Below are 15,282 nucleotides of genomic sequence, written 5' to 3'. Positions count from 1 at the left end.
AATGATTCATTGGCTGGTATGATTAATTAATGATAGGTATTGGTATGATTGATTCATTTTATGTGAGACACCACAGACTCACTGACTCAGTGGAGTATTTTGAAATGCTTCTTTGTATAGTCCAGGTTTATTTTGTGTCAATTAAACCAAAATGTCCTCCTTCCAAAGCCATAACTGTTGAGGAACTCTGCAGGCCGACATAACATGGAAAGATATTTCCTTCTGCTGGCAGAGTATGGCTCACTGTCACTGATAGCCAGTTCAAACAGAAAAACGATAATCTGCGGGTTTATTTGCAGTGCATTACAACTATACAAATACATTGTAATCTAGAGTTGTATCTGTCTTTCTTCAGTATCAAAACAAAAACGTAGTGATAAAAAAAACAAAAAAAAACCACAAAGCTTTGTTGTACGTGCAATTCACAGCTTTATTTTTTTGTACTGTTCCACTGTTTTACAGATGTTTATGAAAATAATGTTGATGACAACAATGTATAAAATCTGTACAGAGTTTGTAAATGAAAAAAAGTATAAGTGGTGAACTGAACTTGAAAATTTCTGCTTTGTACCCATTTGTTGTTTTAAAAACTAAGAAATAGCTCTATCTACTTTGTAGCATAACTATTAGTACCTTTTAGATTTTGTACCAATGGAAAAAAAAACTGTTTTGTACAATTTAATTCTCTTGAATATTTGCCTGGAATTACAATGAAACTGCTGAGGATTTTTGTATGGATCACTGAATAAAATCACGAGGACGGTTTCTAGTGTTCCTTCACAACTGATCAATACAAGCAAAACTAACAATTAAACATGCAACAAAATAAGAAATTTCAAATGTAAGAATTTTACAATAATTTTCCCTTTTATATCCATCCTTCTGACATCAGTACATAGATAATATCAATACTGAAGTGATGTTCATTTGAACTCGGCAATACTATAAAATGTTGCAGGAATACTGCCACAATAGTGCAGATGATCTTAGTTTTATAGGTTAGTGCAAAGCTTTATATAACACATATTTATCATTCATATACTGTTATTTCCATGTGTCCAGACTCACATGTCTGATGAGAGATTGTCTCTAAATACATGTAAAAATTGTGATGACAATATTTCACTAGCTCATTCTAAAAATCTACAAACCATAAATAAGCATCCATCCTGGCCAGACCGAAATGGATCTTAATAGGGAATCACACTTGTGTTATAGGCAGCGCTAGCATTATCATTATTATTCAGTCTATTTAAAAGGTTATCATTCATTTCATCTGATCAGTTATACAAAATATTATTGTTTCTTTGTAAACATTTACGTATATAAAAATATGTTGTACACTGGATAACGGCAACAAAATCTACGAGGAAGACATTATTTAGTGTTTTGACGTAAACAATAGTAATTTTAAGACAAGGTCCACGTCTGCCACTTTGAATATCCTGAGCTATCATTTGCATTTATTGGTACTTCAATAAAATGGCTTTCAGAATTGTCTAAAACAAAAAGGCAATCTGTAATGTGAGGATTTAACAGCAAAGACAAGGATATAACATTCATTACCCAAAGCTATTATATAATTTTCTACATGTGCTTGCTTGCTTGTAATCCCCCCTTCCCCAAGTGTCCCCAGAAGAATTTGTTTGCTTCAAAATCCAAGACTAAATGTTGTTTTGTAGTGTAATAGCTCCAAGCTGGAAGTCAGACCACTGTGGTATGTGACCACAGACTTTTGGGGCCATGCAGATGGGTAACCATGGCAACAACTACAACTGACAGCACTTCATTACACCGGGTCAATTCGGGACGAAACATATTTTACTACTGTTACAGAATAAAGGCCACAGACAATTTCCCACTCTTGCTTAAACAGTGAAGTTGGATACTCCTTTTTTTCCCCCTAAATATTAAGTTCAGTTTTTGTCTGTAGCTTGAAAATCATCAGCTCAGTTAACCTGAACAAACGGTTGGTTTTAGGCTTTGTTATCTAGCTAACTAGCCAGCAGGCTAATTCAGCAAATCAACCGATGTTCATGTGTGAAGATGTGACTACTAGCCACTTCTAACACTAGATTATTTTAGATATGTTAGCTAGTATGCAAATCAGGTGTATTAACAACAGGACAGTGAAAATTAGCTAACCTGATACTACGGTTTAGCTAGCTAACAGGCTGACATCTAAACACAAAATTAATCAGATTTATCAGTGGTAATATGATCAGTCCCAGTCAAAAACATTACAGAAATTAACCATGTCTATTCTATTCTGTTGAGATGTCTAAGTCCTACTGTATGTTTAGAAACACAATCAGCTGTTCAAAGCTATAGTTGCCCAAGAGCTTTGGACCTCCAATATGGCCACCAAGGGGTTATGTCACCTGAAAGGCCTTTATAGTTACCATGGATTTGCATGAAAATTTGTGCAAACAAGGGGGATACTGTCTTCTTAACACATAACCTTTACTAATATACTGAATAGTGCAGGCTTTGCTTCCTCTCTTCCCCCTCTCACCTCCTCATCTCTGCGTGTCGAGTGTTGGCGGCTGGTACACCGGAACCCCTGGGTCGACGAGCGCCGGGCGACCTCTGATGATGTCAGCAGCCTTCTCCGCCATCATGATGGTCGGAGAGTTCAGGTTGCCGCTGACAACACTGGGCATGATCGAGGCGTCGACCACGCGGAGCCCCTCGAGACCCAGAACACGCGTGTTGGAGTCGACGACCGCCATCGGGTCGGAGGCCGAGCCCATCTTGCAGGTGCAGGAGGGATGGTAGGCGCTGTCCGCCTTCCGACGGACGAAAGCGTCGATCTCGGCGTCAGACTGGACCTGAGGACCAGGCTGGACCTCGGGGCCGCGGAACGGGTCGAAGGCCTTCTGGGCAAAGATCTCTCTGGAGAGCTTGACGCACTCCCTGAACTCCCATACGTCAATGTCTGAGAGGAGAGAAGAGGAGGAGAGGAAAGAAGGGTGAAGCTTTTGATAGGCTAAGTAGGCTAGTCTACAGCTGCTTTAATATTAAATTAAATTATTTAAAATTGTGGTAAACCATGCTGGTTCTAATATAACTTAAAGACAATAAAATAACTATTCACCAGCCATCAAGACTCCTACTCAAAATTAGCCCTCATATAGCTTGAGCTACACTTGCACTTAGCCTACCGTAATGATGCTAATAGGTCAGAATATATCAAGTTTGAGTTACTGTAATGACAGTAATAGGTGCAAATCTTTCATTTTACCATTACCAAGGTGTGATTTTAAGGGAGGCACAGTTAAATCATGCATTTAAAATTTACATCTAGAGCAAGGGTTCTTGCACTATGAGTTGGGTCCCAAACTGGGTCACAGATTTGCTTTGGGTGGGCTTTGGTGGGTGGGATTAAAGTTCTCAGTAAGGTTCTTGGGTGAAAAACTTTGAGAGACTGGGTTCTTGAGAGTTCAGGCACTGGGTCTTACCAGTGGAGAGGTAGTTTGGCTGCAGAATCGGGTGATCCAGAGGGTTGGCACTCTTCAGCTTCATCCAGCCAATACTGGTGCTTCTCATTGGTCCAACATGAACCTACAACACCATAACATCATCATTAATCAATCATGAACCTGGGACATCATCTCTCATTGGTCCAACGTGAACCTACTGACACCATCGGTCAGTGATTCTCCATGATCTCCTCTTCAGAGTTGAAATTGAAATGTTGGCTCATGTTTTGACAGATCACTGGGAATCCGCACTGCATTTTCTGTAGCATAATAGTTGTGAATTTTATCTGTAATTTCAGTATGCTGATACATTATTATTTTTGCCCTTTTAGACCTATAATGTGGTTGGGTAGACACAACAAGTTCACAACTGTAGCTTGCACCCTGCATGAAAGGCAATCTCCGCCCCTGTTGTCTGTTCCTGCTCACACCAACTAGTCCATCCAAACATAAAACACAAACCCACCCGTTCTTTCAACAACCGAATGATGATTATCTGTTCATAAACAACGTGTCCATCTTTGTCCAATGTCCATCTTTTGCTGATGTTTGACATCACTGACATCATTTTGTTTTTTTCTCCCTTTGCTCATCCTTTGAGCAAACAATTGTTTCAGGTATTATATTCTTGTCCCTTTGTTCTTGCCAGATAGAAGGCGGGAATATAACTACGTGACACATTAGGGATCTGCACTTCAGTGGAAGCATGATGTCAGGTGTGTAACAATACAATACATAATGCGTGATCACGGCCTATTTACTCTTTGGTGGGTAAACACTGCAGCAGCAGACTTCTGTGGAACTGACGCTATAAAAAATGCATTTCCTATGAAGCAGTTTCTATTCTAACTGACATGAGATAATTAACAACGGTTTTCCACGGAACAGTACACATTACTCCTCAAACACGTTTTGACCTTAGCGCGCGTGTGTGTGTGTGTGTGTGTGTGTGTGTGTGTGTGTGTGTGTGTTACGCATTAAGAGAGGGTTTGGCTCTGGGAGACTGGGAGGAAGGCTGAAACCACACACCGTACAAACTGTGCAAGTGTGTGAACGTTCGATATGTAGAATTGTACTTCTAATTAAATATGCCATTCTATCAATGATGAGTGACAGTGGGATCATTTCAGTGTGTGTGTGTGTGTGTGTGTGTGTGTGTGTGTGTGTGTGTGTGCGTGCATCTGCTCTGACTTTCTGTCAACAGTGCCAATCACCCATTAACACATGAAGTCATCCACCCACACACAAAGCTAACTAACCGTAACCGTAAACATAGGCCTACACAAAATCAGACACACACCTGGTAGGCCTCTATCTTGGAGGCAACTCGTCCGTGGTCGATGACCTGTGAGGGCAGGAAGTGGAACTGGATGTCAGGGTGTGTGACGCCCGGCCGGCTCCGGATGAACCCTCCGCTCTCCAGGTGGGCTGTTGCCCCGTAACCTAGGAGATGGTCCTCATGGTTACAAGGTTATTATGGGCCTCGTCTTTGGTTATTAATGTTTTTATGTCCCGGCACCACGGTACATGGTGGAGTCCGTCTGTCTGTCCATGTAGACACAATAACACACAAGTCAAAAACAACACATGATAGAAACTTCATACTTACACCACAGATTCCCCCTATAGAGCAGATGATCTGATCACATTTTAGAGCAACTTGCTGCATAAATTTGCATATTGAGGGCAAACTGATTTCCTTGAAACTTCTTAATGCTTTAAGATACACATTTCATATGAATCCCGCCCATGTGTTATATGAAGATGAGTATGTTGACATAGAAATATTTGCTAATTAATGCATTGAATATCTTAATTAATGACCTAATTAGCATAACTGGTTATGTTTAATATATCATGGTGATTATGGCAGGAGGCAGCTTAAGTGCCTCTTGTGATATATACTGTATGTATCATATCACGTATGATCGTATCTTATATCATGTGTCATATAATACTGTATATCACATATTTTCGTCAATGTGTTCGGTAAACACTGCACGCTGTGTCCCTTTCAGACAACATGACGTGTGTGGGCACGGTTTCTATGTATTTGGGTGTGTTTTATAAGGTTACCTGGGTATTGTTCGCCAGGTAGGCGGTTGCCTTGTAATGTAGGATAAGATCTCCATGGTTACAAAGTTTGTGAAGGTTTGTGAAACTATGTGAAATCTGGAACATTCCGTTACATGAACCCAAGTGTTTTCCGAGTCAGTGCCTGTTTGTGCTGATGATCACCACTGTAAAGAGGTTGTTTTTTTAACCTTTATTTATCCAGGATCTATTAGATTGCATGCTATTTTTAAGCAATACTTTCACACACACACTGGAACACACATTATTTATTGTTAGTCATGTGTGTTATAAAGCAGGGGGGGGCTTCATGTAGAGGCAATGACACCTGCCATATATACAGAACAAAAATATAAACGCAACAACACTTTTGTTTTTGCTCCCACTTTTCATGAGTTGAAATAAAAGATCTAAGACTTTTTCTATGCACGCAAAAGGCTTATTTCTCTCAAATTTTGTTCACAAGTTTGTTTAAATCCGTGTTAGTGAGCACTTCTCCTTTGCCAAGATAATCCATCCATGTGGCATATCAAGATGCTGATTAAACAGCATGATTATTGCACAGGTGTGCCTTGGGCTGGTCACAATAAAAGGCCACTTTAAAATGTGCAGTGTTATCAGACAACACAATGTCTGGGTGGCTGGTCTCAGACGATCTCGCAGGTGAAGAAGCCGGATGTGGAGGTCCTGGGCTGGCATGGTTACACATGGTCTGTGGTTGTGAGGCCGGCTGGATGTACTGCCAAATTCTCAGAAACAACATTGGAGACGGCTTATGGTAGTGAAATGAACATTCAATTCACGGGCAACAGCTCTGGTGGACATTCCTGCAGTCAGCATGCCAATTGCACGCTCCCTCAAAACTTGCGACATCTGTGGCATTGTGTTGTGTGATAAAAACTTCACATTTAGAGCGGCCTTTATTGTGACCAGCTCTGTTGTAGGCTTGCCCATCACAATTTCACAAGCTCTCCATTGAAATTATATTATTTGCACTTTGTAATGACATTTTTAAATTGTTGTTGACATTCTAGTGAGCCAATGCCATCACGAGAGAGATTTTTTGGGTCAGAAAATAAACATAATTCTGCACAGTCACTGACAGTTAACATAAACGTATTGCATCGTGAGATAAGAGATAAGCATATTGTTACATCTCTAATGGATGTGTGTGTGCATGTTACCAGTGAACTGGGCGAACCACTCCAGGCCGATCTTGACCATGTGGAAGGGTTTCTGGGACTTGTACAGGGTGATGGGCTGAGTACACTGCTGCTGCACATACAGCTCCAAATGATCCTGCAGGTTACTGCCAACACCTGGGAACAGGAGAGAGAGAGAGAGAGAGAGAGAGAGAGAGAGAGAGAGAGAGAGAGAGAGAGAGAGAGAGAGAGAGAGAGAGAGAGAGAGAGAGAGAGAGAGAGAGAGAGAGAGAGAGAGAGAGAGAGAGAGAGAGAGAGAGAGAGAGAGAGAGAGAGAGAGAGAGAGAGTCAGTAAACATACAGCCCAAGTTTAGTGTATATGTTGATGTCATGCAAATCCATCAAACAAAAGCACGTATGTACACACACTCACACAGACATGTTAGTATGAGTGCCTACGAGTTTGTGTGTGTGTGTGTGTGTGTGTGCCCGCAACTCAACAACCATTGATTTGACTTCTAGGTCTGTATTTTTCAGCATTGTGACAAAGTGAATAAAAGAAAAAATCCATTTCATTCTATCAGGATCAAGTATTCTATGTTGAATATGAGCAGAAGTACAAACACTTTTTGTATTATGACTTTTATTCATTTTGTTATTAATATATTAAAATTAGCTCATATCTCATAAAACCTGTGTGAATTTGCATCAGTTGGATCACTAATGCTTAAACACACACACACACACACACACACACACACACCTGGTAAGTGCTGGACCACAGGGATGCCATGTTGTTTCAGGTCGTCTGCGTTTCCCACTCCAGACAGCATGAGAAGCTGAGGCGAGTTGATGGCTCCTCCGCTCAGGATCACCTCTTTCTCTGCAAACACCTGGAGAGACAACAGAAACACTACTGGCTGAGTGAATCAGTGAATAAAACAACAGACGAATAGAAAGTAAATACGTGAGTGAACAATCAAATAAATGAACGGATGAATCGATGTTATTGTGTCGATTCAGTTAATAATATAATAATTAAAATCGACAGCAACATCATGTTCAAACACTCCAACCACAAAGTGACCTTTCAAAACATCATTCCCTCCTTCCAGATTTTAAAATCCTTTAAATCCTTCCTTCCTCCCTACCCTTTTCTTCTGTCCTTTCTGTGTGTATTCCACGCCCACGGCTCGGTTCCCCTCAAACAGGATCTTGGTGGTCAAGCAGCGCACCTCCGTCTTCAGGTTGGGTCGACCCAGGACGGGTCTCAGGTAGGCGCTGGCTGTGCTCCATCTCTTCCCTGGAGGGATGTGGGGGTTGAGATGTAGTGAACATCAAGGCAGACCTAGGGTGCGATCACACCTACAGTTCATTTTCTTCAAGCCATAGTTGGTTGGATTTTGTATTTGGCTTGTCCGCTCTTTGCCATAATTTCCCTTCTCTGGTGTTCACACTAGTTAAGAACACATGACGAAACAGCGCAGATCAGTCCAGACTGCAGTTTGCTCTTGTCTCATTTTGTCATGCTTTCCAAGCATGATGAGCTGCGGGTTGTCATGTCAACATTCACCTCCTTGTACTCATAAACCCTTGTGTTTTGGGGTAATTTCCTGTAGTTGGTTGGATTCTAACAAACCGCAGAGCAGTTGTCTTATATACAGGCGTCTCGGTACGGTTATTTGGTGCCACCAGAGTTCAAACGGCATTGCTCTCACCTGGCCAAACAAACCAAACTAAAGGAATGAATGCTCCAGAGTTCAAATAAACTGCATCAGACATGCTTGGTGTGAACACACCTTAGAAACAGGTAAATCCAGGTAACTATTTGGAAATTGACAGCTGATGGAGCTATAAACATTAAATACACTTGTAGCTCCAACACACAAACTTATTAGGACATATTATATGTTTTGATAGGATTGAATAGATGCCACCACATCTAATTGTTTGAACATTGTGACGGCAGTGTCAGTTACTGTGTCTACCCATGTTGTTTTTGAGGTGCCAGAGGAGCTGATTGTGTCCAACCAGATCTGGAGCACCTGGGCCCAGTGCTCTACAGCAGTGGTTCTCAAAGTGGGGTCCGTGGTACTCTGCCAGGGGGTCCGTGAAAAGTTTTCAGATTCGTTCATTTAAATTATCATGATATAAAAAAAAATAATTATTTATTTATTTATTTATTTTACAAAAGGCTTCATAGTTCAACGAATAATATTTTATTTTTTAAATCTAAAATAGTTCAAAACAAAAGTATGTGTGTCTTCACTTGCAGAGAGAAGCAATCAGCTTCATGGACTGCCTCGCATCACTCCAATAGTGTCCACAGCTGGCTGCCAAAACAAAGTAGGGGTTTGTTATTGTAGCAATGTTGCAGATGTTTTGCAATCTACTTGATACATATGTTTCAATGCAGGCATGTGTTCAGTTTGTTATAGCCTGCATTTATTTTATGATTAGACTTTTATCAATCATTACATATGAACTAAGAGTAAAACACTTTATCTTGATGTGTGTGTGTGTGTATGTTCTGAAATGCACTTCAAATTAGCACTTTTCTCTTGATTTCCCTTTGATATTTTGTTTAGGTACAGTGTTACTTGCAGCTAATTGATTTGATTGTTTTATGGGTATTCTGTGTTGAGATGTTGAGATGGTGCAAATATTTTTAATACATATCTAATATCTTTCTAATACATTTCTCTTGTGTTGTTCTTTCACATAACTAAGACTATAGAAGTGTAAAAAATAGGCTACGTCAGATTATTCCAAGGGACATACATGTCAGGTCAAGTCAATTTTTATTTATATAGCCCAAAATCACAAATCAGAATGCGGGGGTCCCCGGTATATTCTCTATCTTGTAAGGGGTCCTTGGCTGAAAAACAATTGAGAACCTCTGCTCTACAGGATATAAAACTCCCAGCTTCCAGCGGGGCTCTCTCTCTTCCCTACCAGCACCTGCACCCTTTTGTTTTGCTTTGCCTTGCCTTTGTTTTATTTTTACTTAACACCTCAACACCTCAAGGCCCTACACTACACTATCCACACACATCCACATGAACACTCCTGATGTCATTGACTAACATACCTCATATCCGAATTTACCCTGTATATGGCATATATGGCAAGGTTTTTGTTGTTGTTGACTGAGTATGGAGTAGTAAAGGAGATAACCATGGTGAGAGAGAAGCCTATTACACTCCCTCAAGTGTCCCGGGATGGGCATCAGACCCCACATTGAGAACCACTGGTGTAGATGATGCACAACAGTGAACAGCTTGTAAAAAACCTTTAACAACATTCACACATGCAAGAGCAGAAACTGAAGCTGCCAACATAATCACCAGCCATTTAAGGAGATGGCAGTCCCTTGTTCCTCGTACCTTTGTAAATGGTCATGTCCATCCAGCCCAGGCCTTCCTGCTGGTGTCCATTCATGTCGTCAGTGACGGGGTATCCTGCCTGCTGGCCCGCCTCAATAAAAGCCCTGTGGAGCGGGTGGTTGGTCTTTCCTCTGGACACATGCAGAGGTCCGCTGCCTCCCCGGTACCTACACAACATTAAAGGATACGGCTGGTGTTTTTAAATACATTTCCTACCGTCAACAAATAAATAACAAAATCAACAATGCGTTTGCTCTACTCCCATTACTTTCCCACTTCCCACGTTCCCTTTTTAGCGTTCAACCCAGAAGTTTTTGGCTCCAATTGTAAGCTGAAAACCTTTAAATACAGCTCACAAAGACATAGTTTCAAATTTTAAAAATCGCAAGCTGTTACCATGAAAAGTCAGGCTATTGTAGTTATTACCAAATCAAATTCAAAATGGAACAAATTCTTCATTACACCGGGGATTATTTTCAACTACTTTCCTGAGATCGCAAACATGTTTACGGTCGGCTTATTAAGTTGTTTTTAATACAATGGAGTTCTATGGCTGCTGGGACATGGCTTCATTGGGCATCGGCTATGTGGACGAGACTTGTTAGCAAAACAAATTCATTGCTGATTTTGTTATTTTCATAGGATTTGTTGACGGTAAGAAATGCATTAAAAAACACCGGCCTTATCCTTTAACAACACTGCAGGGTTTCATGGGAGCGGTTCTATTCCACAACATTATACATCTGTTGGTGCGGTTGGTAGTTTTACTTTCATGCCAGCAAACATTTGGTCAGAGCATGTGTCACATTTTTCAAACGGTGGAAACGTGTATAAACAGCACTGATAATCCAAAGTTTCACAAAGGTATGGATGTCACTAGGGGACAGTTTCACAGATATGGCAGCAAATATTTGGACACTGAATAGATGGTGAAAACCCGTGAAAATGAAATGAAAGTTGAGACGATATCGTTCATAGCCGCTACCTGCATTATTTTGTTAAACAAATTTATTATCTTTCTGATATCACTTCATAATAGATCCCAAAGCTGTTTTAATATGAATATTTAGGGTTAGGGTTTTATTTTTATCACAATATGGCTTACTTATGCAAAGTTACTCGTTAAATAATCAAATTGATGTTCATCGCATTGAACTGCATGGTAATGTTTAGTGTGATATCAAACAAAACTCAAATAATATTCCTTAAAATGTTTCATACCTCATTTTGACAGAGCTTTTAAAGAAAATGCACTTGTTAGCATCAATTTGGACAAGGAAATTGAGTATCACCATATCACCATATCATCACGATATGATTCCACTGAAAGACGATAAACAATATTACTGAATTATTACTGAATACAGCCCTTTGTATGGAAGTGTCCAGCAGAGACAGCGGGTGTTGCGTACCTGTCTTCTCCCAGTTCATGACACTGAGCTTTCCTGAAGTAGGGCAGACAGTGTTGGTAGTCCCAGCCCTCGGCCCCCTCTCTCTGCCAGCGGTTGTAGTCTTCGGCGTGTCCTCGGATGTACACCATGGCGTTGAGCGAAGAGGAGCCGCCCCAAACCCGGCCCCTCGGCCAGTACATGACCCGGTCGTCCATGTGGGCCTGAGGCAACGTGTGGTAGAACCAGTTATACCTGAGGAGAAACACAGAGAAACAGTCTAGAGCGAGGTGCCTTTTTATCGCGTTTCTGCCTCATTACAGATGGATGATAGTTAGGCTGGAGAGAGCGAGCCTGCATCATTTCAAGTACAGGTATTGCATGACCAAAAGCTGGATTTTCCTGTATTTCTGTGCAAACTGAGCCATAGTTTGCAGAAACCATTCCAAACCCAAAACCAGTAAAAGAAGAAGAAGAAGAAGAAGAAGAAGAAGAAGAAGAAGAAGAAGAAGAAGAAGAAGAAGAAGAAGAAGGAGGAGGAAGAACACCAACATCATACTTGTCATCACAGAGGTTGTAGGTCAACGCGGCCGGCATGTGAATCTTCCATGACAGTCGCAAGTTGCCTAGCAACATGTCCTTAGGCCCCGCCTCCAGCAGCAGCACAGACTCATGGGCGTCCTCCGTGAGACGATTGGCCAGGACGCAACCAGCTGACCCCGCCCCCACGATGACGTAACTGTAGGACGGTGTTTTCTGATTGGCCGCAGGTGATGATGAAGCGTTCCAACGGGCGGCTGTGGTGCTGATGCATCTGGAAGGGGGAGAAGAGGAAGAGAAGAGGAGATAAAGAAGAGGAGGTAAAGGAGGAGTTTCTCATCCTAGGGACAAAGTGAAACCTTGGCTGACACACACCTGCCCTCCTTCATGATCCTCCCCCCAGTCCTGGTCATCCCCAGTCGGGCTCCAGTTCGGCCTAACAGAACCCAACACAACATCCTGGTTCTGGGAGGCTGTTCTTCATTCACTGGTCAGCTGGCACTATAGGAAATACAATCAGAACAATAAACACATTAAAAGATACAATGACAGGGGCAAGCATTGAACTGGGACTGGAACTAGAATATCCAATAGAACTGAATGAGTTACATGTCCAAAAAATAAATTAATTAATTCAAATAAATAAATACAATTCCTGACAAACTGAACATCAAGAAGCTGCCGCCACACACTCATGGCCAAAAACAAATCGTTGCCTGAAGCTCATCATTCAGTATCTCTAAAACACAAAGGATGCAGTCTGTAAAAGTGTTTTCCTACTTTTCATTTTGGGACTATCAATCATTTTTTAAGAGCAGGTGTCACATTTTTCCAAATGGTGGATATCAAATTTTGGAACAAACTTCTTTGTTTATAGGGTTATTAAAGGTGTACTCCAATGCAATGCTCTATTCTATTCACAATGTTCTATTTTTGTCACGTAGACCAGTGATTCTCAACCTTTTTCATATCAAGGACCCCAAATGTAGTACACATTAGAGCCACAGACCCCCAGATTTTGTCTCTCAGACCCAAATCTGAGAATATTTTTATTGTTAGATATGATTGTGGCCTATGTACTGTAGGTAGAGAGATGAACTATGACCAAAAAAGTAATTTGTCTACATTCTCTAATTGTGTTAACTTCTTGTAAATGAAATAATGGTGAAGTTTAACAATTCATCATTTTGCTGGGGACCCCCCCTGGAACCCCCTCAAGGACCCCTGGTGGTCCCTGGACCCCACGTCGAGAACCGCCGATGTAGACAAGTCTGCATACAGACTAAGGTCTAAAATGAGAAATATCCCTGAGGAACTTAACAAGAAGAACCTCAGTTTCTACCTGCTCCAGACACGTTTCTTTGGGTCGGGGCCAAGTGGGAGGTTACCAAGGCTGGAGGAAACACTGCAGTTCCTGACAGTGAGCATCTCCACCTCTCAACCTCTACTAGTACAAGCCTGCAATGTACGCAAGAGGAAGACGTCAGCATGATGGATAAAACAGGGTTCCCACACACTCCTTCTAACTGGTGAAATTCCAAAATATTTCTGACTTTTTTTACTTCTCCATGACCCCTTTTCATATCCGCATGACCGAATTTTAATGAGACTGAATTAAAAAGTAACCATCCGCTACACTAACTTTAAGCATTAGTGTGTTTTTCACATTTTCAAGAAACAGTCAGTAACCAACAACATTTGCCTCTAACAGGTCTAGACTGTTTCAGAGCCAGACTCAGCTTTGTGTAACATTTGACCCCAGTCAAGAAAAAACTTCACAAATAAAATTCCATGACTTTTCCAAAACTTTAAAATACAAATAAATACAATTTAAAATTCTGTGACTTTTCCAGGTTTTCCAGGAGTGTGGAAGCCCTGATATAATACACAAAAGGTCCAACTTACACAAGGCATTTGATTTGATTGTTTCATATATTGCAAATAAAACAGTTTGCCGGTCTGTGATGCTTCATACCAAAGGAAACCAAAGAGACGAGAGAGGAGAAGATCTAACACTGGTGAGTCCAGCTTTCTCTGGACGGAGAGCTGCTCACTGCTGTTTAGGAGACACTTTGGATTTCACTCTTAAAATTTTGATTTGTCACTCCTGTGAGCAGAGAGGAGACCAGACAGACACCAGAATTTATAATAGCACAAATTTACAGAGTTTCATTTATAAGGGATGGGACACCCGTCTCTATAGCAGCTCCACTATGTGTTTTAGCCTGGTAAGGAAGGTTTATATTTACATAAAAATCTTGCCTATTGCAGCTTTTGCGGATTGAGATTATTTTATGATCAGGAAAAACTGAAAAACTGGTTAAAAAATACAAAAAAGCCTCCTACAAATAAACCTCTGTGTGTGTGTGTGTGAGAGAGAGTTCATGTGTGCATGCTCTGTGCAACAGGCTAGAGTGTAAAAGCTGCAATAAACCATCTACTAGTCTGTGCAATATATGGACACACACTGCTCTGTGAACTCTACTGTCTGTGTTTACTATAGAGGAATAAGGAGGGGTTAAATGCTCTCACCCGAGCCAAAGGCAATCTAGGGCAGGAGTGTCATTGCTCAATGGACTTGAAAGACTGGGGCGGAATAGACTAGCAGCAACTAAGTCCAGTTTCACAATCAAATCTTTTCCGTCAACAAAATCAACAGACCACCTATTCATTCTACCGCTAAATGTCAGTGCCAAATGGCAAATATCCACAGTTGAGTAACACCAGGTTGCCTGCGAGTTTCAGACAGTTAAAAGAAAGACTTTGTAAGACCACCCAACGATGAAATAGAATGAAAGACCAATTTCGCAACCGTAGACGTATCAGTGTGAAGGCCTATAGGTCTACTCTATAGATCTGCGTGATTGGGCTGGTTTGTTGGGAAAAACAAACACAAACCACAACATTTTAAGACCTGTAAAACTGAATTTAAGGCTTCAAGACATTTAATTACATTTAACGGTATTCGGGAGCTTTTGAGGCTTGAGCTTATAGGACACAATTCAATGCATTTTTAAGGCTTGTAAACACCCTGAGAAAGTTTCCACAGTTCAGTCTGTTTACGGCTGAGGTGAAGCTCACAGCTCACTACGGTTTGCAGGACAGCGGAGCCTGAGCGTTATTAAGAGTATTTACAAACTCAACAGTATGACAAATTGCACGTGACAGCAGCTGAGGGGCCCCGGGGCTGTATCGTGTTAGCGCAAAGACGCATATAAACTGTGGGGGAAAAAAGGCAGCAGAAAGAAGTAAACTTACCGTTGGCGTGGGG

The 15,282-nt window shown here is 41.2% G+C and overlaps 1 protein-coding gene across 1 annotated transcript; it reads right to left on the bottom strand.

Annotated features, from left to right (window-relative positions):
* Window positions 1-2,519: 2,519 nt before the first annotated feature.
* Window positions 2,520-15,282, bottom strand: chdh (choline dehydrogenase). The gene is made up of 11 exons (XM_071515085.1): window positions 15,270-15,282; window positions 12,387-12,512; window positions 12,031-12,285; window positions 11,496-11,726; window positions 10,084-10,250; window positions 7,849-8,000; window positions 7,461-7,590; window positions 6,740-6,874; window positions 4,783-4,925; window positions 3,462-3,564; window positions 2,520-2,938 (listed from the first exon to the last, which is right to left on the bottom strand). The coding sequence occupies exons 2-11, from the start codon at window positions 12,467-12,469 to the stop codon at window positions 2,520-2,522; spliced, it is 1,818 nt and encodes a 605-aa protein (XP_071371186.1). The 5' UTR covers window positions 12,470-12,512; window positions 15,270-15,282.

This window comes from Centroberyx affinis, unplaced genomic scaffold, assembly GCF_046629955.1.
Source record: "Centroberyx affinis isolate AG114_WGS23_722 - 3 ecotype Tasmania unplaced genomic scaffold, CSIRO-AGI_Caff_v1 ptg000302l_1, whole genome shotgun sequence".
NCBI lineage: Eukaryota > Metazoa > Chordata > Actinopteri > Beryciformes > Berycidae > Centroberyx > Centroberyx affinis.
Note: the sequence above shows the minus strand (reverse complement) of the source record. Positions and strands in the feature narration are given on the sequence as shown.